This window comes from Chrysemys picta, chromosome 6 (genome assembly GCF_011386835.1).
Source record: "Chrysemys picta bellii isolate R12L10 chromosome 6, ASM1138683v2, whole genome shotgun sequence".
Taxonomy (NCBI): Eukaryota; Metazoa; Chordata; order Testudines; family Emydidae; genus Chrysemys; species Chrysemys picta.
Genome location: NC_088796.1, coordinates 89,881,887 through 89,905,234, shown reverse-complemented (window position 1 = coordinate 89,905,234; position 23,348 = coordinate 89,881,887). Strand labels below are relative to the sequence as shown.

Here is a 23,348-nt window from a genome sequence, read left to right as displayed (position 1 = left end):
AACCACAAGAAAAAGTAGCCGTTTTCTGATTTGTGGAGGAAAGGCGGGGAACATTTTTTTTACAGGTTTGGGAGTGAGGCGTTTCTGATTAAGGTAAACATTTCTCTGTCCTAAAAAACTTGGAGAGAACCTTTCAGTAAATTATATTTGGAAGCAGTAAATGCTTAATTGACATAACCCCCCCTAATGTTAGCATTTTACAATTTTCCTTTTGATCTCTCTCTTATTGCACACACGGTTTTGAAAAGAATAACTAAAAGGCTTATGTTGAGGATGTGTGCTAGCATGTGGCTGGGGTTAGATGAGCGCAGAGTGCAGTGCAGACTCAAAGAAGGTATGGGAAACACCCATTTGCTTATGGATAAATTGGCATGTAACCAACATCTGGACTTTACACAGGTCCTTTTGAAATGAAATCCACTGTTTTTACTGCATGGCTAGAAGTGTTGAAAGATGAAAATTTTGTCCAGTGTTGAATTTGTTTATGAAGCAAGCCATCAAAACAAGGTACTTGTTGGATTAGGAATCTTCAAAGCCATATTGGGCTATCAGAAGAATTTAGATCCCTATCCATCTCCTATTGAACTCAAAGGAAGGAAACCCACAGATTTTCTTGGGGGTTAGATTGGGCTCAATTTTCAAAACAACACTGTTTCTATAGTTTGGTTATGAAAACCAGAAATACTAATAAAATCTAATGTTCTGTTTTCTCACAGTAATTTCTCCAGAAACAAGCTCTCAAGTTTGTATAAGAAGACTTTCCGCCATCTGAATTTATCTGATCTGTAAGTAGTGAGGTTTTTTTTTAAATGAAGATTATTTGTGTGTTTGAAATAGAATAGCAGTCTGAGAGCTTTTAGGGCTTGATCCATTGAAGTCAATGGATGCCATTGACTTTAGTGGGGCCAGAGTTTCATCCCATATCTTTAGAAAAAGATAAGTTGCCTGTGGATGATGACATTGTTTAAAAAAGGTATTAATTTAATGCAATACTGGAGCAAAACACCATGACATTTGCTTTCTCTCCAGTGCAACATAAATTAATTTGGATAAAACTTGCCTTTCCTTGTCAGCTTTAAAATGTTCTATTTTGAAATTTTCACATGAAACTATTGGTTTTTGGATTAAAGAAGGTGGAAGCCTGAAGTACCTTCTCTCTGCGTTAACCTACACACAGAAGAGGTTAAGTATTTGGGCCCTGGCATTTAGGGTTTGCTCCACTCAGTGTTGCAACACCTAACTACTTAAGGAGCCTATAGGCCAGGGAAATTGTCAGTCACAAGGTAGGCATCCAGACTCTCCATACAATTCATGGGGAGTGCTAGGTGCCTAAAGAAGGGACTTTCAGAAGCCAGTAAGCTGAACAGGTTGTTTTGAAATGGGAAGGTTTCTGGTTTCTCAGAGCTCAGTATAAGATCAGGGCCCTGGAGATATAAAGTAGACAAGTCAGAAATATTAGCCAAGAAGAATGTGTTGTAATCTCAGACACCTTTTGGAGTATAGGAGAAATGAAGTGCACAAATCCCTGGCACCAAGATGAGATTATGCCCCTTAGGTATGCTCTATTGATGATTAAGGTGGTGTAATCACTTTACAGTCCACAGAACTTCATTCACTGGAATTTTCTTCCATAATTTGGTAATCACTGAGCATTCAAATGGAAAGAATAGCTAGTTGCAAAATGCTTCCATTTGATCTGTTCTGTTAGGTATCTGTAATTTTTCCTAAAATCGCAAACTCTCCTTACATTCCTCTCTCTGCACGTGTCCACCCAAAAAAGGCACTTTTACCTGGCATCTGGCAATAACTTTCATCTCTCTATTTGGTAGCTGATATCATCTCAGCAATAAAGATGATACTATTTAGATTGGTGCACAGTATCTTAATGCACAAAGCAAGTTGTTGAAACAAAAACATATTGTCTGGGGTTCTGTTAGTGTTACTGAACAACTAGGAAAAGACATGGAGCCATTTTTGCCCCCTGGATTTCACAAGTGTAACTGATAGCCTGAATTGGCTCAGGGTGACTGTGAAAAAGTACTGATTTCAATTCTAAGCCCAAATTCTGCAGGCATTTATGTCAGTGTATATCTGGAATTACTCCACTGTATTAAATTGAATAACTTCAGTTTACACATGAGCTATACTGACCACCTCTGGACCACTCTGTTATCAGGTGACCAATTTCTTATAGATGTCATGGTTGAACTGGGTTTTGAAAGGGATTTGAAGGTGCAAAAGGTAGTAATTTACAAGTTAGTTCAGTGAGATCACAGTGAATCATGTTGATCTTTTTGAAGATGTTAGTGTGATCCCTGTGCAAAGGAAGAAGAGGGCTCAAAATGTGGACTGTAGGAGGGAATTGAAGATTCTAAATAAGCAAGAGGGGTTGTGGGAATTCAGTTCAATGAAGGGTTGTGGGAATTCAATTCCATGCGGGTAGGAAAGTAGTGCTTATTGGCAAAGTGTCTGGCAGCAGTGGAGTAGGAGAGAATACATTTGTAATGTAATCATGGGATTTATGCCATAGGCATTCAGCAGTTTGGGAGCAGGGACAGAGGAAATGGATGTTGAGAGTGAGCCACGGTTAGGAAAACTGGAAGAATACTACTTCCCTACCTCATAGCGCATTGCAAGGATAAATGATTAATGTTTGAGGTGGTTAGATACTACAGTGCTCAGGGTCCATATAAGAAGACAGAGAGACAGGATGTAGAGGTAAGACAGGTATTTGTAGAGGTGAGAAGGCATGTGGGAACAGGGTTGGTGGGGAGAGAGGAGGATATAGAGTTGGTAGTGGTAAAGTGGGGAGGACAGAATGGATGAAGGTTTGAGAGGAAAAGCAGGAAAGTGGAAGAGTCAGTGAGCTTGGGAAGAGGTCGGGTGTGCTTGGTGGAAAAGCAGTTGGAAGACATGGTATCAATAGGACAGTAAAACTGTTGTACAGTTGATCAGACAATAGGGTGGCAAATAGATTAAAAAGTCCAGGAGATAATTGACATCGGTGAGGATCCCAAGAATGGAGGGAAAACTGAATATTGGAGGCGGGATCTGAAGGATAGAATGTTGCCCATAAATAGCTTGTGAGAAGCCTGCTTTAAATCTGACTTGTGGGTGTACTTTTGATAGAAGACACTTAAATCAAAGTGTAAGTGAATGAAATTTCAGGCCAGGGTGAGGTGGAAGATGTTCTCCAGACTCTGGGGAGAAGGGAAATGAGAAGCCGCTTTGAAAGGATTCTGCTTTAAAAACAAAATTGTAGCTGCAACTGCAGAATTACAGCAAATGAGATGAAAATGTTAATTGCTACTCACTGAGCCAGTAAGTGCATGGAAGGGACAATCATGCTTCTATTCCTCCCCTTTCTGCAGAATGTCACCATGGTGTGACTCCCATGGGAAGTTAAAACAATGGAAGAAAACGGTTGCTTGGTTATTATTAACCAAAGAGAGATTTTTAAAAAGTAATTCTTATTCACACAAGTAGTGCCATTGAAATCAACTGGATGACTTGTGCTAATATAAATTATCCATAAAAGGTGTTGCAGCTCAGGTAGACAGACCCACACTAGCTCTGCTTGAGCTAGTGTGCTAAAATAGCTGTGTTGATGGTTTTAGCATGGGTGGCAGCTTGGGCTAACCACCTGAGTACAAACCCACCCAGAACCCTAGGTGTGCACCCTGAGCTGACACCCCTGTTACCTCTGGCTACATTGCTATTTTTAGAATGCTAGCTCAAATAGCTAATGCATATCTATCTACCTGAGCTGGGAAGCACACTCCCAGCTACAGTGTAGTTGTACCTTTATGTGTGAAACTTGGGGAAACATGTTACTTGGGTTTGTCTTGATTTCTACAAATTTGACATTTTAAATTGCTGCCTATTAATGAGAATGCAGCTTTTAATGCTAAAGGCAACAGATTTTGTGGGCAACTAGAATATAGCTTATGTGCATCATGGTCATTTGTGGAGTTTCATTACTCTTTTTATAATGAAATGTCTTTAGGGGTCACAAAGAAACGCTAACAAACGTATCAGTTGGAACTCACCTGTGCTTTTAGGAGAAAAGGTGAAAACCTGGACCATTTCTGAGTCAGGCATCTAGATTGTCTCCATTATACTTCACTCAGGCTTCATCACATTACACTGGGCTAAGGTTTTCATGAGTATTGAAATTAGAATCAGGTAGGTGGGCTAAACTCTGATTGAAGTTCCATATAGTGTGCTGTATAGCTGCGTAGTGTTTATACACTGGGTTACAGCCCTTTTTTTAGTTAGGTTCTGGTTGATATTAGTTAAAGCCTTTCACTGTGTCATCTTCCAGAGTCATACGGATGATTTCTTCTTAAAGGTGTGTGAAATTCTTGTTTACAACTAGAGTTGTTAAACTTTAATCATAATATGGGACTGAATGGGTCCATAAAGAGTCCACCACATACAGCGATGAAGTCTTTTCAGGAGTGTACTTTATAAATCAGTAGACCAAAATCCAGTATGGAACAGATTCTGATCTCCATTTAACTGGTAAAAATCCAAAATGATTTCATTGAAGAGAATGGAGTAACTTCACGGGTGAAATTGAGATCAGAATCTGTCCCTGTGTGTGGTATCTCAGATCTGTGATAAGCACCATGGACCAGATCTTCAACTGGAGTAAATGGATTGTAGATTAATACTTCAGTGGAGATGTACCCATTTATATTATTGAGGATCTGGCTCCATAATTTTATTAAGCAAAGTATTTTGCTTCTAGGCTGCACTTGGAGTGACATTTAAAAACAAACCAAAAACCTACACAGCAATGTTTCTAGACATATGATGTCAACTGATTTTTTTTTAAATGATTTAATTTTTGCTATAGGATTCTAGTGGACAATCCGTTCAAGTGTTCCTGTGATGTTATGTGGATCAAGATATTTCAGGAGACCAAGTTTTCTAACACAGAAACTCAGGATTTTTACTGCATAAATGACAACAACAAGAGGATACCCCTTTCGGACATGCAGATCCCCAACTGCGGTAATATACTTTAAAGTAAAACAATTATGAAGTTAAGTTACTGCCAGGCAGGAAAAGCAAACATGCTTTCAGCTCTTGGTTTCAAGATGGTATATTTGCCACTGCATGAAATCTCAGGAGAAGGTCCCTCTGACTCTTTACACCTTGTGGATTAATATTGTGAGCTTTAGCTAGAATGTTTGTTTTTTTTTTTAAAAATCTTTTAAAAATAAACTGTTGCTCAGAAATGCATCAGAATAAAATATCTAAATATAGAAATGGTATATATATTCATTAAATTGAAAAGAATGCTTTCAAGATGAACAGACCCAAAATGTTACCTACCTTAAAAATGTTATTTGTAGTTTTGACAGAATCCCTAGATTAATAGAATCTTTATTTTCCTTTAAAAATGAATGTTATTAGCATCACATTTTCAAAACTTAGGCTATAAATTGTGCTTGTTTAAAAAGAAAACACACAAGCAAATAATCCTGTATTTTTCCATGCAGATCTCAGTAACTGTGTGCAAAAAGAGTGAGGGAACCCCTGCAGAGTCCACTTTGTATGGGTTACCTGAAGCAGACTTTGCAGGTTTCAGTTCACAGCATTTGGCAAAATACCAATCTCCCCTGGTTTGAGGAGAAATGGTATGATAATTCTCATCACCTTGCTTCAGTTGCTTACTTCCACAGGGTCCTGGAACAATTGTCAGGTAGTTTCACTTCTTACTAGTTGGTAGGGTGACCAGATGTCCCGATTTTATAGGGACAGTCCCGATATTTGGGGCTTTTTCTTACATGGGTGCCTATTACCCCCCTCTCTCTGTCCCGATTTTTCACACTTGCTATCTGGTCACCCTACTAGTTGGAAAAAGTATTCCTTAGCCTCAGATCTAGTGGCAGGGGGAGCAGTTGGGCTTGATTCCTCTCCTGAGCACAATTGTTTCTGACTCAAATTGCAGCTCACTAGCAGATAGTAAGTTTCATTTTGTTTTCCTTGGTGGGCAGAGAGAGAGCAGAATGAAGCAAGCATGGAGGAAAAGAAGGAAGGAGGGCAAGGCAACACACAGTGGATAGATTTGGATGGGAAAAGAGGCAAAGAGGAGTGAATTGGAGGGGGAATGGGAAGAAGGTAGAAATAAGCTCTGCCTTTCTTCCTTCTGTAGTATCTGCCCTCTGCAGCTCTAACCTTTCTGTGAGTGCTTCACAACACCAGACTGCTCTTCTTCTCTGCACTCCCACTGGGCCTGAAACCCATAACCAGAGAGGAGAACCAGGGCCGGCTCTAGGTTTTTTGCCGCCCCAAGCAAAAACAATGTTGGCAGTCCCCCGTCCCAGCCCTGGGCTCCTCACCACACCCCCTTGCCGCCCCAACCCTGGGCTCTCCGCCCCCCGACCCGCCCCAGCCCTGGGCTCCCCCTACCCCCCCACCATTGCCCCCCCCCACACCTCCTGCCACCCCAGCCCAGTCTTTCTTTCTATGGGGAATTTGCCAATGCAATATCACTGTCTTCCTTTTAAACAAACAAACAAAGAAAAGGCAATGGCTGTTGAAAATAGCAATTCCAGTCCTAATAACCACTGGGAAGCATTTCTTGCTCAATTTTATCCTACTTTTTCTACAGCAAGTTACAGTGGATCAGTATATTTGATTTGGGAGAAATGAAGTAAGAGCCGCCCAAACTGAGCTTGAGCACTCCTGAATTTTGAGGTGTTCAAATCTGGAAGGCAGGTGCTGGGGGGGCTGTGGCTCCGCAGGGGAGCATGGCAGCATGTATGCAGCAGCGTGTCTGGCGCTGCGCGAAGCCAGACACGCTGGTCTGAGTGGCATGGTAAGGGGGTTGGGGGGTTGGAGAAGGGGAAGGGGAGTCCGGGGGGCAGTCAAGGGACAGGGAGAAGGGGGGGTTAGATGGGTCAGGGTTCGGGGGGGGGGCAGTCAGGAGACAGGCAGCAGTTGGATAGGCATTGGAGTCCCTGGGGTTTGTCAGGGGACAGGTAGGGGGTGGGATCCTAGGGGGGAAGTTGGGGGGTCTCAGGAGGGGGCAGTTGGGGACAAGGAGAAGGGAGGCTTAGATAGGGGTGGGGTCCCGGGAGGGGGCAATCAGGGGACAAGGACAAGTGGGGCTTAGATAGGGGGTGGGGTCCTGGGGGGCAGTTGGGGCAGGGGTCCCGGGAGGGGGTGATCAGGGGACAGGGAACAGGGTGGTTGGATGGGTTGAGGTTTCTGTGGGGGGCAGGCGGAGGGAGTGGATGGGGGCAGGGTGGGGCTACCCTCCCTCCCCGTGGAGTGTCCTATTTTTTGAATGTTAAAACATGGATCCCTACTCACAGTGCAGCTCTCCATTCAAAGCAGGCTGCAGCATGAGGTCTCAGCTTCCTCACTCCCTCCCCCTCTTTCCTGTTGGTAGTGGCCAAGGGAATGCTGGGAAATGTAGTTCTTTCCCTGCTCCAGGGCTGGCTCTATAGGCAGGGAGCTAACCAAGGAACTACAGCTCCCAGGGCCCCCTGTTGGTTCTCAGCTCCCATGCTGGATCCCTGCTGCCCCTGCAAATGGGCTGCCCCAAGTATGTGCTTGCTTTGCTGGTGCTTAGAGCCGCCCCTGAGGAGAACGGGTTGGAAATCAGATGAATGCTCTGTTTCATATAGATGCTGTTGAGTACATGCTCCTGTCATGGCTATGTGTGTCAAGCAGAGCAGAGAGCGCTGGTGATTGGGGAGCAAAGAGCATCCTAGTATTTAGTAGCTCTCCTGTGTTGCCAGCAGTGTCAGTGGATGAAGAAGGGAAGAGATAGGCAAGAGTGCAGGGGAAAAGCAACATGGGATGCCAAATACAAATACTGTGTAATCTCAGTCCAACACTGATCAAATCTCTCTTCAGCAGCTGCTGAACTTGGCTACTCTGCTTTGAGGGGCCTGAGGGAGAGCTGCTGCATCTGCCAGGTCTTTGGAAGCACTAAGGGTAGTAGGCACAAGGCAGGGGTGTTGGCACGAAACACTGGAAGCCAAAACAGTCCCTGTTCTGCTGCAGCTGGTCAGAGCCAACATAGGGACCCCATAATCCTTATCTAGAACCCCCCTGGTAACTAGAGATTCCCTTAACTCCACAGTTTTCTGAGTTCCCAGCACTAAGGATCATGAGACTTTTACTGAGTCATTGAGTGACTGCAGCAAGTTAGGGTGTGTTTCTCAGCCTGTGTGCGGGAGGTGTGCCTCCTGCCACATAAGAGAGCTTTGCGAGATTGGGGGAGTCATTGGCTAATCTGGTGGCCCTTCCAAAGGCCACTGCAAATGGTCTACACTAGAGCAGGAGGAGGAGGGAAGGGAGTTGGAGACCCTGTGTGTGGAGGCTATACTTGAGAGGCCAGTGTTTTAGAGGAGGAGAAGGAATGGTTGTGTGAATAGCAACACATGACCACAAATTGTTCAGGTGCCTGTTCTGATGTTCATATTTGTGCATGGAACTTAAACTTGATTATGGATAGACTTGTGTTTCTCTTTAACTCTTAGCTCAGCCCTAAGTGAACATTTGTACCGTAATATGGCATTACAGCTTACTCCCTTGGGTGACACTACACAAACAAATCCAGAGCGTGATATAAAATGCTAAGTCTGCCATCTCCCAGGAATGTAGCAGACACACTTAAAGGAGACAAATCACAACATCCACATGAGCACAACCTGCATTCTGAAACTCTTTCAAGATCATATATTGAGCTACTATTTTTAAGAGTATCTCTCTGATATTTATTTTACATTGCTTAGATTTGTGTGGACTTAATTTTCAGAATACCCACAGTTCCATAGACTGTAGCTTTGAAAATCAGAAACCATATCTTTAATCCCTGCTGATATTTTTCTAAAGAAGTTAGTCTGTTTAATTTTCTAACAAAATGTAAGTTAACAGAGGCTAATTGTTATCTAACTATAGGAAGAATGAAACCTTTGGTTTGGGTGGAGTAGTAAATGTACATTGTTTACAGTTTTCTTCCTCTTCCTGTGAATTAACTACCCCCTACCCTTTCTTTTGACTTTGATAGGTTTTGTGGGTGCTCAGGCCTTTGTAAGCTATATTGTCACCTAACAGAGTAAAACCTTGCTAATTTGCCCTAATGACTACTACTACATTCATCACAGCAGATTGTTTAATTTTCTGAATCAGGAACTAAGTAAACAAATTTGATTTTAGATAAAAATCGAGGACACTGTCTGATAAAGTACTTTGTTAATTTATTCTGGCAGGTGTCATTAATTATTGATGGTAATATTTAATAGTATACTAGTAAGCATTCTGTAGTATAAGTTGTAAAAGTCTTGGTAATAGGGCACCTTCCTACTGCGTGCTGCTAATAAATGGTTTCTTGGTTAGAATTCTCTGGTTTGTAGATCAGTGAAGTGAGAATTTGTGAGGTTCTGTGGTACTGTACTTGTTTATGTAGTTTAAATGTTCATTAATGGACTGGTTAAAGGCTAGTTGCAATTTAATTTTAGCTTTACAGTTGAACTTCCATAATCCACATTTATGGTGAAAGCCGATAAGAACTACTGACAATGAAGTCCTTTTTCTGACCTCTGATCAAAAGATCAAATTTGGGATATTTTTCTGTATTTAGTGTTGAAATTAACAAATTTAAAACTGTCCAGTGAGGCACCTGTTACCAGTGTTTGCATTGTATAGGTAGTAAAGAAATAATTTTCTTTCACTGCATTTAATGCCTCTGTTTCTGCCACTGTTCTTAGACTCTCAACATTGGTCATACAAGGCAGAATGATCTACCTAATCAAAGATCTTATATTGCACATAGCAATGTGTTTGATCCATGTATTTATTTTGATTATCCTTCCAGTTTTGCATATTTACTATATCATGCCACTTCACTGCAAGTTATTTTTTCCTTGCAACTGGTTGTGTATCCTAGTCAGAGTTTCTTGGCCAGATTTTCAGAGAGCAAAAGCCTAATTTATTTGTTGTAGATGTGCCAGATATGGCAATTTCCTCCAATGACCTTGAAAGACTTATGATATTGAGTTTATGTAATATTGTGGACCCGGATTGTATGTACCTACTTTGTGGGGTATATGGGACAAAGATTGCAACCCTTTGGGGTCCATTATTTTAAATGAATGGTTTATCTATGATTGTGTTCTTCTGCATGGGGGAGGGCTACCCCAACTCCTACAGGAACTGAAACAAGTGGGTGGTGATTAAGGAAAATCAGCCAGGTTGTAACCCCCCCAGAGAGGTACTACCTCCTGACGAGGTTCACTTTTATATTAGTTCAAAGTAGATTCTCTAGAGACCAACAGACAAAGAAAGGATTCTTGGATAAATATCCTGAGTTAAAACTGGCTCAAAGCCATCTTTTTAATCCAGCAAATGGATAGGAGCTTCTATCCTTTCTGGGAGGGGTTGGAAGGACAGACACCTGCCAGAGCCTGAGTTTGGAGCTGGGGTGACCTCTCGTAAGCTTTTTAGCATGAATGTAAGTTCTCTTATTGTTTCAATATGTTTCCTCTGTTATGCTTTCACCTTAAGAATAAATATGCTTGCTTATAAAGAGCTGTATGGCATAACTGCTGGCAATTTATCTGTTTGCAGCCTTTGAAGAGAAAGCAAAGCACAGATGCTGACCTGTTTAGGCAGTCTGGCTTGCTGGGATAGCACAGTGTAAGGAGGATCCTGTGCAGCCTAGAAAATCCCCAGTCAGGAGTGGGAGAGATGCAGATCTCTACCCAAGTGAGGTGACAGCTGAGGAGCTGGGAGCCTAGAGTGCGTGCCCTTGAGGAATCACAAAAGGGGAATACAGGTGCCATTGCCCTGAACTGTGATAGTAGATATCACAATTTGTGTACGGATACAACCTGTCAGTTGAGGGCAGGTTATCTAACTAAGAACTGCAGGATTGGACCCAAAACTTGTCTTAACAGGATTTTTCTTCTCATATGGAGAAGGGGCTGACTCTTTTCTCTTGTACTTAGTATTGTAAATCTTCCAGCAGAGATTTGGCTTTGCTCTTGTTAACTTGCATTATGTAATTGACAGAATTTTACAAGGTGCTGCTCCTTGTTTGCAATTACCATCTAAAAACCAGTTTGCTCATTTCTTGCTGTGTCCAGGAAGCCCTTTTCCAGTAATTTGTATAGGCGAGTGTTAAGATAGTTCTAAATAAATTAGACTCACGCAGGCTTTACTCCAGACTGTGGAAATGGCCATTGTGATGGATTTCTATTCTGGAGGTAAATAAATATGAGAAATACCAAGCTAGAGAGTTTTGTTAGGAACAGACTGGGAGACATTATGGATTTTAGATGTTAGGGAGAAAATGAAACCAGATTGAAAGATTGGCATGATTATTTGTTTAAATAATAGAAAAGATGTAATAATATTAGTGAATCAATAAAATAAGCATTGGCTCTTTGGCTGTCAACACACAGCATAGTTCAAAACAGCAAGAAAAGGCATAATCCAATGAGTGTTGAAATCTTTTCCATTATCAGTCAAACTTCACAGATAAGGCTGACAAAAGTCGAACATAACAAGCAAAACTAGTTGGCTTTTAAAAAAAGTCATAAACATTCTCTGTGTTACCTGTCAGAATATTCATTCGCCCTATATTCTGTATTATTTACTTTGGCTGCTAGTAATAGCTATTATGCATGATGTATGCTGGCAAACTATTTTTATTCTCTTGATACTAAGTTTTAGTTCTTATCTATGATCAAGATCTGCATGAATAATGGTTTGTTCGAGAGTTTTGACAGCAACAGGGTTTACACTGTAACTCAGAAGTTGAGTTACTGTTTTCTTATGCAATTGAACTTAATTAAAACATTTTTCATTATTAAGAGCTTTTTAAATGAAAATAAGTGAGTTGACTACCATGATTTATCTATGAAGCTTCTTTTCAGGAGGGAGGGAGAGAGTAGGAACCAGACTTTCAAAAGTGTATGTACCTAACTTGTGCACGTACTAACTGATGCATATGTGCAAATTTAGATTATTCTCATGCACAAACCTATATATCTGTGTAAATCAGGGGTTGTGTGTGAGCAAAATTAAACACACATTTTTGTACATGCACTATTGAAAATCCGCCCCTCGCAATGTAAAAACAACATTGTATTTCATAATTGTGACTTTCTCTCTAAGTTAGTTTGAAAGGGAAGTATTTTTATAATAGCCAGAGAACAAAGAAATAGGAATATTTAGGGGGAAGCAGGGAAGGTAGTGTGTTCTGCTGGGTAGAGCACTGGATTGGGACTTCAGAGACCAGGGTTTTACTCCTCATTCAGCAACAGGACTGGTGGGTGATCTTTGGCAAGTCACTTAACCCTTGTGTCTCAGTTTCCCCACCTGTACAATGGTGATAATGATATTTATCCACTTTGAGATGTACTGATGAAAAGTGCTTTGTCAGATCTAGGTATTATTATTATTTCATCCTTGTAATGTAACTAGATAAAGACTCATGGTACTCCTTTCCAACAGTCTAAAGAAATGATTCTCTTAATTCCTTACAAAATGGAGGCTGGGTCAGGACTTTGCCTCCAGGAACATGCACTCTTGATATCAAGTGTGTGAGACTATTTTGTGTGATTGCAAACATCTTGACTGGTCCTATTCCTCAGATTTAAAAAGTTCAGAAGCTCCATGTTTGTCATACAGAAGTGTTTGACTTTACAGCTGTATTTTCAGTATTCCTAATTATAGGAATAGGAAATATTGCAGGTAGAGCAGAATGAACATTTACTGCTCCATACTAAATGTGTTTTTAAATAGCAACTGCTGTACAAGAAGTCCTTTTCCAGAGGTTTGCACTCTATCAATCCAGTCCTAATTAGCGTCCATTAAAATTGTTAGCAGAGCTCTTGATTCACCTGTGAAGGCTTGTGTCTGCTTTGCCCAGCTCAGCTGCACTGAATTCATTTGATTGCTTTGGAGAAGCGAGGTGGAGATACTGCTGACAGCAGCACTGAGTGCTCTGGTCTGTCTGACCTTGCTCTGAAGCTCTCATGTGAAATGGATGCGACTGTCTCCTTGGAAGAAGCTCTGTGAAAGGCTCTTTGAGATATTTCTATCTTTTGGATCTTTAAATGTGAACAAAAATGGGACTTTGCAGCCACAAAGGGAGGGAGAATGGAGATAATGCTTTCTATTTTGTGTAACTAATGCTTGCATGTAATCTTGTAGGGGTATCCTGTTTTCAGTGCTATAGAGGCATAGCAGAGCTGACTCCCGCATGGTATTTCTGTTGATTTCAGTGGAAATGTACCCACTTACCCCATGGCTGAATTTAGCTCACCGTTTCTTGGCTGCAGGTGGTTGCTAAATGCAACACAACAGGTGCATCATATTATCAGCAATTCTCAAATTTATGCCCCAATTCAGGAAAAAAACAACAACCTTTGCCTTGTTTTTAAGCCTATGAAAGCCTATAGTGTGTGTGCGCATGTATGTAAAATATTTTTTCAGGATTTTAGCTTGTGTTCTGGAGGCTGGTCAAATTTTAAGTGAATTTATCCTACAAAGATGTTCAATTTTTGTTTTGAATGAAATATTTTTCTTTATATTTTCTAATCCTCAGCCAGGAAAGATATGTTGTAATTTGAGGAGCCATATTCTCTCATTTCTTGACCAGCGCCACATCCATCCTCCAGACAATGTGATTGGCTGGATAAAATGAATAGCAAGTTAAAATATTTGCTGCCGGTATTGCACTTAAGAGCAAATTTTATACTCACATGGTGGGGGAGTCTCCTGCCAGCATGAAGAATGCAGTGAGCAAGCGTGGATTGCTTTGGGAACTTGTGTGTGGTGGGCCCAAACCCAGCTTTGCTCATTGTACCCCCTGAACTGTAGAGAATATCTGTAAAGCAGGGGGTATTAAAAATATGTTGTACAAGTTTAAATATAATAGATGATTATTGTTTCCCATATTAAGCTCATCAGTCTGTGACTGAGAGCTGTATTGAGAAGATGGTTCAGGAGATTCCAGCTAAGGACTAAAAAGACCTTAATGAAGGTCAGATATTAACTGGCTTGTGAGAAAAGCTTTGAATGTCAGTTTTCCCCCTCCTCCCCAGCAAAATGTCTGTTCTTATTACAAGGAAAATCCTGTTTTGGTATGCTGGGGGATGGTCCTTCCAGGTCTTTCAGAGCCCATCATCTCTGCTCTTGCCCTGGCTAGAAGGGTAGTTATGGAGAAACATTGCTCCCAGCTCAGAGACTGAGGTTTGAACGTATATCTTGAACTTGGTAGGAAACTTGGTGTATCGGAAACCAACAGTTAAAGAACACTTTTTGTGTTCTGCTGCCTAACATCATCCAGCTGTGATTTCAGACTAAGGGCTGCAAACTTTAAATGAACAAATCTCCAGTTCACTTCAGTGGGAGTTTGGCAATGGAGTTCTGCTCCATAAAGAATCACGGAATGTGGGTTGATATTAATAAGCTGAAACCTTTCTGTATGGCGCGCATATATATATTTTTTTTTATTTTTGTGCTCAAGTAGGCTCATTGGGTGTGTGACTTATCATAATAGGAGAAATAAAAACAAAAACAAGTGAAATTATAGTCAGGTCCTTACAAGAGTGACAATTCAGGCTCAGGTTCTCAACTCTTCTGCTATCATAGAACATCATTACATCACTGGTGGTGCTACGAATGTCCAAATTATCATGACTAATATCATAAGTCAAATTGAAAATCTGTCCAGTGATATAGCACAGCTCCTCAGGTTAGCTCCACAGGTTTCATACCTCAACAGCAAGAAAAATGTAGCTCTGATTCTGAACTCAGATTTTGTGGCTGACTTCTGTCTCAGTGGTAGGTTGAACATGGCTGAGACAGAGATCGGCCACAGAGCGTGGGTTCAGGTTGGAATATTTATTAGTTAGTGCATATCACATGGTTAGAACATATACTGGCTTCAATGGGATCTCCCTCTATAAGTTTTACCATTTACTTCAGTGGGGCCAAGATTTCACCTTAAAAACACTACACACACACATAGACATAGACATTTTTTATATATGTCTATTATACTAATAGTATATTATACTATTAATATGATTTTTGAGGCTGACTGAAGGATTTAGCTGTATGAGTTCCATTAATTTCACGGGGAGTTAAGTAGCAAAATCCCCAATGCATCTTTGAACATTTCAGCCAAAGTATTGGTTCTTGCCTTTGTTGAAGTACTGCTAGCTATGCACTGTAGAGAGATGGGCTGCATGACTATTGAACAGTAGAACCTCAGTGTTATGACCACCAGAGTTACAAACTGACCAGTCAACCACACACCTCATTTGGAACCAGGGGTGGCTCTAGCTTTTTTGTTGCCCCAAGCACGGCAGGCAGGCTGCCCTCAGCGGCATGCCTGCAGGAGGTTCGCCAGTCCCGCAGCTCCGGTGTACCCGCCGAATTGCCGCCGAAACCGCGGGACCAGCGGACCTCCCGCAGGCATACTGCCGAAGGCTGCTTGACTGCCGCCCTCTCAGGGACCGGCAGGGCGCCCCCCGCGGCTTGCCGCCCCAGGCATGCGCTTGGAGTGCTGGTGCCTGGAGCCGCCCCTGTTTGGAACCCTGCAGCAGGCGGCAGCAGAGAGCCCCCCCCCCAAAAGAAAGCGAAAGTACGTACTGTGTTAAATGTAAACTACCTTAAAAAAAAAAAAGTGTGTGGGGGGGAGGGGCGGGGAAGCAGCGTTTTTCTTCTGTATAATAAAGTTTCAAAGCTGCATTAAGTCAATATTTAATTGTAAACTTTTGAAAGAACAACAGTAACATTTTGTTCAGAGCATAGGCGCTGACTTACTCAGCTCCACCCCAGGCCCTGGCTTCACCCTACTCCACCCTTCCCCCCAAACCCTTGCCCCATCTCTTCCTGCCCTTTCCCCGCACCTCTTCCTGCTCTATTTTTTTTCGGTGGGTGCTCCAGCCCCAGAGCACCCACGGAGTCAGCACTTATGGTTCAGAGTTACGAACATTTCAGAGTTACGAACAACCTCCATTCCTGAGGTGTTCGTAAGTCTGAGGTTCTACTGTACCACCAGAGTTTGACTGTCTCTCTGTAATGTGGCTTCGGGTAATAAATGCACACCAATGGAGCCTATGGAGGTAAATATTCCTTTTACAAATGAGTGTCTAGTTAGATCATTTGCTATCCAAGGATTTTGTATAGGGTTGAAGAGCTCAGTCCTGTTCCCATAGGTGGTGCAACTCACTTGAAGTCAATATGCCCAAATGTGCTCGTGATTAATAGAAGGTATTTTTTGACAACGTTTAATCCAAGAACTACCTGTTGAAGTAAAGTTTTATTGCCATGAATATATTGCACAGACAACTTTTCCATATGCCGTACAGTATTACAGCTAGAATTGCTTAGTTATTATGTACATATTACATAATTCCAAGTTACACAATTACTCTAAGGTGCTGTACTCTTTTGGGGCACAAAGCACTTGCTCTAGGGAAACAATATAGCATGATATGACTGATAAGAAAGGGCAAAAAAAAAAAAAGCCGTGTGTGTGGTTTTTAAATAAACACTAACAACTAATGAGTTTAATCATTAAATGAAATCTATTAAATTAGGCCCATGTGGACCAGTGAAAGGGCATGCTTAGTCCTGAATAAAAGTTTTTATTATGATTTAACTTTATGCTAATTAGTGAACATTTAGACATCCCACTTTTACTTTTCATTCTACATTTTGTATTTTAAAATTATGTTTAGCAACCCCTGACCCTGATCCTGAAGATGTTTGTGAGCAACTTCAGGCAAGTGAATAATCCCATGGAACTCGACGGGTCTGTTCACATTCATTACGTCTTTGGGATCAGGGCCCATATTTGAATGAAAATTATCATATAGTATAGAGCACTTTCAACATTTTGCCATCAGTGAGCCTTGTTTGGATTAATCTACCTTTCTTTATCTTCCTGTAACGTTTTCACAAAAGTAGTGAAAATTTCTCTACGTTTTTAGCTGCTGTAGTGGTAGTCACTATACAAAACCGTAAGCTAGAGAGACGTTTACTATTTCTTTTCAGGTGCGTTTTATGGCTCTTTTCTGTGATATTTTAGGGCGTTGGTGGCTTCTGTTTGTTGTGACCAGGGAGGATTGTGGGGAATGTCAGAGAGACTTAACCAAATTAGGTGAATGGGCAACATGATGGCAAACAAAATTCATTGTTTATAAATGTACATTAAAGGAAAAAAGTTGCACTACTCCTGCACCTTACAGTTACTTTAGAACCTTGTATCAGCTCAGGAAAGGGACAGGAGTATCACTGTGGGTAGCTCAATGAAAATCTCTGCTCAGTCTGCAGGTCTGGTCACAAAAGTAAAGGAGATGTTAGGAAGCATAAGGAAAGGTATGATGAACAGTAGAGAAAACATAACACCATTATATTACTCAATGGTACATCCTCATCTGGAATACTCTGTGTGTGTGTGTGTGTGTGTGTGTGACAGTGGTCGCTCCATCTCAAAAAAGGATATTTCAGAATTAGAGAGGGTTCAGAGAATGATTAAGGGTCTGGAAAAATCATATAAAGAGAGGTTGAAAAGATTGGGAGAGCTTAATTTAGAAAGGAACATAAGAATGTCAATACTGGGTCAGATCAATGGTCCATCTAGCCCAGTATCCTGTCTTCCAACAGTGGCCAGCGCCAGGTGCTTCAGAGGGAATGAACAGAACAGGCAATCATCGAACAATCCATCCCTTGTTGTCTACTCCCAGCTTCTGGCAAACAGAGGCTAGGGATACTCAGAGCATGGTGTTGCATCTCTGCCCATCTTGGCTAATAGCCATTGATGGATCTATCCTCCATAAACTTATATAGTTCTTTTTTGAACCCTGTTATAGTTTTGGCCTTCAGAAATCTCCTGGCAAAGAGTTTGACAGGTTGACTGTGCATTGTGTGACAAAGTACTTCCTTTTGTTTGTTTTAAATCTGCTGCCTATTAACTTCATTGGGTGACCCCTAGTTCTTGTCTTATGTGGAGGAGTAAATAAACATTTCCTTATTCTCTTTCTCCACACAGTCAAGATTGTATACACCTCTATCATATCCTCACTTAGTCATCTCTTTTTCCATGCTGAAAAGTCCCAGTCTTTTAAATTTCTCTTCATATGGAAGCTGTTCCATAGCCCTAATCATTTTAGTTGCCCTTCTCTGTACTTTTTCCAATTCCAATATATCTTTTTTGAGATGGGGCATCCAGATCTGCACACAGTATTCAAGTTGTGGGTGTACCATGGATTTCTATAGTGGCATTATGACATTGTTATCTATCCCTTTCCTAATGAGTTCTAACATTCTGTTAGCTTTTTTTTTTTTTTTTTTTTGATTGCCACTGCACATTGAGTAGATGTCTTCAGAGAACTATGCACAATGACTCCAAGATTTCAGCTAATTCAGACCCTATAATTTTGTATGAATAGTTGGGATTAATTAGAGGGGACATGATAAAACAACAAATGGTCAAGAGAAGAAAGATCAGGAACTCCTGTTCTCCGTGGCTCACAACCCCCCAAAAGGGGATATTCAATTAAGTTAAAAGATGGCAAATTAAAAACTAATGAAAGGAAATACTTTTTCATACAACGTGTAATTAAATTGTGGAACTTGTTGCTACTGGCAGTTGTAGAGGCTGAGAATATAGCAAGATTCAAAATAAAATTGGACATTATGAATATCCAGAATTATCGTAATTAATACTAACAAGAAGTTAGGAAGGGATATTAAACCTTGTGCTTTGTGGTTTAAACCAATCTCGCTCTATTAGAGATCAGGATGAGACCTGGGGGAAGATGACCCCCCCCATTTGCTTAGCGTGGGGTTCTTTAACCTTCCTCTGAAACATCAGTCAGATCAGTCACCATCAAAAATAAAATATTGGACTAGATGTACCTCAGGATTGATCCCGTATGGTAATTCCTAAGTTCCCAAGTTCTTTATAGTGCAGATGATAGTAACAGTGGTGCCATCCCACACTTTTCTATATAAAATAATACAAATTCAGCCAGCAGTAGCAAAGTTAGAGCATACAGTTCTAGTTAGCGAGTAGCTAAAATACTACTTGGTCCTCCACCCAGTTCAACAATCAAAAAGCGCCACAAGAAGCCGTCTTGAAATTTTAATGGAAATGCAAGTAGTGCAATAAATGGTCAACACTGGGGTGTTTTTGTTTTTGGTTTGGCTTATATGATAGGGTTCATATAAAACTTTTTGTGTTAGAAGCTCTGTGAACTCAAACAGCGACATGCTTTGAGTAGTTTTAATTTGGCATGAGAGATGTCAGGCTGGTCTTGTCCAGAGAAGATACTGCTAGGAAGAAGCTGGGCCATAAGGCCTTGATGGCTAAAATTCTTTCCCAGAATCAGGTATGACCACAGGAGTCAAATAGTTTTAAGATCTGGTGTGTGAGGGTGTCTGCATGGGGTAAATTATCTCATTACTTCTCCTCCATGGTCCCTATCCAACATAATTAATATCTAAAGGTTCCTTAGGATCTAGTTTAGTTTCCTGCCTGGCTGGGTGACAGACACTGCTGAGGTTTGAAGTCATGGCAAGCAAAAGCAGATGGCCACCTTTGCTAACAGATTACTGCATCAAGGCATACAGCCATCCAGCTCTGTTTCAATAAACTTCAATGTATGGTTTACAAAGTGAGCATAATAGAAGAAACCCATGATGCCTATAATCAGAATCATATTACAGTACTACTTAAAGCACTAGCAGAATTGCCTAAGCAGTTATTGTATACTCCTGATGATTTCAAATCTTATTAGGCAAGAAAGCAGTGCCTGGAAAATGATTTGTCCTGCCTTTGCTATTACTACTTTTCATTTCATTTTTATTGAACTAATTAAACTTCAAGTGATATTTCAAGTTTCTATTGAATTTTTGGCCAACATATTAATGTGCTCTAATTAACACAAATCAGAATAAGGAACTGACTATGGGGCTTTATAATAAAAAAAAAATCACCTTGCTAAATGTGTAAACCTGCAAGTGCATGACGGAAACTGCTCCACCCTAATTTAAAAAAAAAAAAGAGAGAGAAGCTTTGTTGCAGAAAAAGAAAACTCATTGCAAAACAATACATAGCTAACACTGCTGTTTTGCTGTGCAGGATATTTGAGATGATAAATTGCAAACAAAACATGTCTAAGATTGCTGCGGAGCTGAGCATCATGGTGAGGGCAAAGCTAAAGTTATCTTTCTGTAGTGGATGATGGCACAATCTCACATAACACAGCTCCCGTGTTTTCAGTGTACTGCTTATTTTCAATGCAAAAAAGTATAGTTATGAAGGACAGAAAAAGTACACTTGTCATGTCTCATGTACCTGAAGACCAGTTGATTTTTGGCCTAATATGCTGCTGACCATATTTTCAAAAGAGTCCTACTCCAGTTTAGGCTCCTAAATGAAGTGTTCAGGTTTTCAAAAGTCCTCAAAACATGACAACTCCTATTGGTCTGAGAGCCATTGTTTTGGGTGTTGAGCTCTACCAAAAAACCTGACCACTTCATTTGGGTGCCTAAAAGGGAGCTTCTGGGAGCTGAACTCTTCTGAAAATCTGCTCGATAATAGGTTTGTGGAGCTAGATTCTCTCCTGCACCAGAGCACCACTCAATGCAGGTCAAAGGGATGAAGCATCAGGTTCCAGCTCCCTGATTCTTGGGGTCAGCCCTGATCCAGACACAAGTTAGAGCAGCTTCCTAGTAAATGACACAAAGTAGCTGTTTCACTGAAGCTAGTTCAGTCCTATTGCTGAAGTACCCTAGAAATGGCCCTGAAACAGTTGAGGAGCAGAGGGTCTGGACAGTTTGAGCTGCTCTGGCCCTGCCCCTTCCTTCCCTTGACATGCCCATAGCCCCTGCCCTTCCTACTCAGTTTGTCTCTGAAGATCTGGGTTCCATATGTGTGTGTGACCTCTTTGTGGACTGGCGCCACTCGGATTCTATTGTTTCTGGGACTCTTTCCCCTGACCCTGCATCATGATGTGGGTTAGATTTCCCCTTTAGTGTACATATAGCTCAGGGTACGCTAGGAATACCACCACAGTGTTAATTAGGCAAAAGGAAAATGAAGATTTTTATTGCAACCACTACAAATGAGAAAAGTAAGTTGTATCTTATTTTCCCTCAAGAATGAAGGAGAGATTTTAAAGGCGCAATTGGCGTTAGGCATCTGACTGTCCTTTCTACCTTTTCTATGGAGGTGGATTGGTAGAGTGGAGAATACTTGTGTAGTACCAAATGTGTTCTTTGCATTTTTTTTTTTTTTTTACCAGATAGCATCTGACCACAATGAATCTCTGGTTAGCTGAGTAAGCAGAGTTTTCAATTACATACAGTCTGCTGTCAAAGAGTTGAACAGCTTATTTGAATATTTACCCTATTTCTATGACAAACACAAACACTTACATATTTTTTTGCTTGTGTCACAGGCTTGCCATCAGCAAACTTGAGTGTTTATAACCTCACTGTTGTGGAAGGAAGGAGCACTACACTGTACTGCGAAGCTACTGGGGTGCCATCTCCCAATGTATCCTGGGTTGTCCCTAATCTTGTTTCAAAACATGAGGTAAGTTTTACTTTCAATAGCTGGCTATCCAGAGACTGGGTATACCTGCTGAAGAATGGTGTGTGGCTGGTTTTAAGCTTATTACTTTTCATAATCACAGATACAAAATGGCAAATTGTTTACCTTGCATTTATTTCTCAGGTATTCTTCATCCACAGTGACTGCGGCAGTGCTTCTGGGACAAACAAACATTTATTTCTCTGAGAAAGTGGCTTTTATTTAAGTTTCTGTGCCTCCAGTTATAATTGATAGTGCTACAATTCTATGGAAGGGTCCTGGTAATATAAGAACGGCTGTACTTGGTCAGACCAAAGGTCCATCTAGCCCAGTATCCTGTCTTCTGACAGTGGCCAATGCCAGGTGCCTCAGGGGGAATGAGCAGAACAGGCAAACACCGAGTGATCCATCCCCTGTCACCTATTCCCAGCTTCTGGAAAACAGAGGCACGGGACACCATCCCTGCCCATCCTGGCTAATAGCCATTGATGACCTATCCTCCATGAATTTATCTAGTTCTTTTTTGAATCCTGTTATAGTCTTGGCCTTTACAACATCCTCTGGCAAAGGGTTACACAGGTTGACTGTGCATTGTGTGAAGAAATATTTCCTTTTGTTTCTTTTAAACCTGCTGCCTATTAATTTCATTTGGTGACCCCTAGTTCTTGTGTTTTGAGAAGGAGTAAATAACACTTCCTTATTTACTTTCTCCACACCAGTCATGATTTTATAGACCTCTAACATATCCCCCATTAGTCATTTCTTTTCCAAGCTGAAAAGTCTGTCTTATTAATCTCTCCTCAGACGGAAGCCATTCCATAGCCCTAATAATGTTTGTTGCCTTTTCTGAACCTTTTCCAATTCCAATATATATTTTTTGAGATGGGGTGGTTGCATCTGCACATAGTATTCAAGATGTGGGCATACCATGGATTTATATAGAGGCAACATGATATTTTCTGTCTTATTATCTATCTATCTATAATGAATCAGGAAAGTGAAGGTCAAGTGAGATTTGATTGTCACAACATTCCTTATATAGAAAATTACAGTCTGATAAGAAAGGCTGTGTGTGTAAATTTACTATATTCACAGGCCAAAAATGCGGTTATGCCAGGGTTGTGGTTATAAATATAAATTGTTTTTGTGGGGGAAACACCTTGAGAACATTGTTTGTTTGTTTTATAAAACAACAAAAGCCAAGTGTAAGCCATAAAAGTCAATGTTAAGTTTACACTATAAGAAATAGTGAAAACCAATTCAGTATGGACATGCTTATCCAAGGTCACCCAAATAACTCTGACTGTCCCTCATGTTCCTACCCTCCTGTGTCCATGTTTCATATTGTGCATAAGATAGGATTTAATCAATGTATCTCCTTCTGATGAAGGAGATATTGATAAGGACTTTAACAAGTGTGCAGCCTGACAGCTTAAATCCACTTTATTTGCATTGCGCTCTGGAGTTCATGGCTTTGGCTTTGTAAGTGTGGTCATCTGCTACCTTGGGGTACAAACTGCCTAAATTATTTTTTGGCCCTTAAGAGGTGTATGGCCATAGACACAAAGGGTTAGACCCTGGTCTTCAGATCCTGTCCTGCAATGCAAAGAGAACATAGACTGTCTAGGCCGGGGGTGAGCAAACTTTTTGGCCTGAGAGCCACATCGGGAAATAGAAATTGTATGGCGGGCCATGAATGCTCACAAAATTGGGGTTGAGGTGCAGGAGGAGGCTCTGGTTGGGGTGTGGGCTCTGG

The 23,348-nt window shown here is 41.0% G+C and overlaps 1 protein-coding gene across 5 annotated transcripts in view; it reads left to right on the top strand.

The window, feature by feature from the left end:
* The window catches only part of NTRK2 (neurotrophic receptor tyrosine kinase 2), a 270,677-nt gene that overhangs the window by 26,752 nt on the left and 220,577 nt on the right, over positions 1 to 23,348 (top strand). For all 5 annotated transcript variants that reach the window (XM_042854541.2, XM_042854542.2, XM_065599437.1 and 2 more), the window contains exons 4-6: positions 717 to 785; positions 4,862 to 5,019; positions 21,459 to 21,595. In XM_042854541.2, coding sequence (XP_042710475.1) covers positions 717 to 785; positions 4,862 to 5,019; positions 21,459 to 21,595 — 364 coding nt within the window. The remainder of the gene's footprint in view (positions 1 to 716; positions 786 to 4,861; positions 5,020 to 21,458; positions 21,596 to 23,348) is intronic.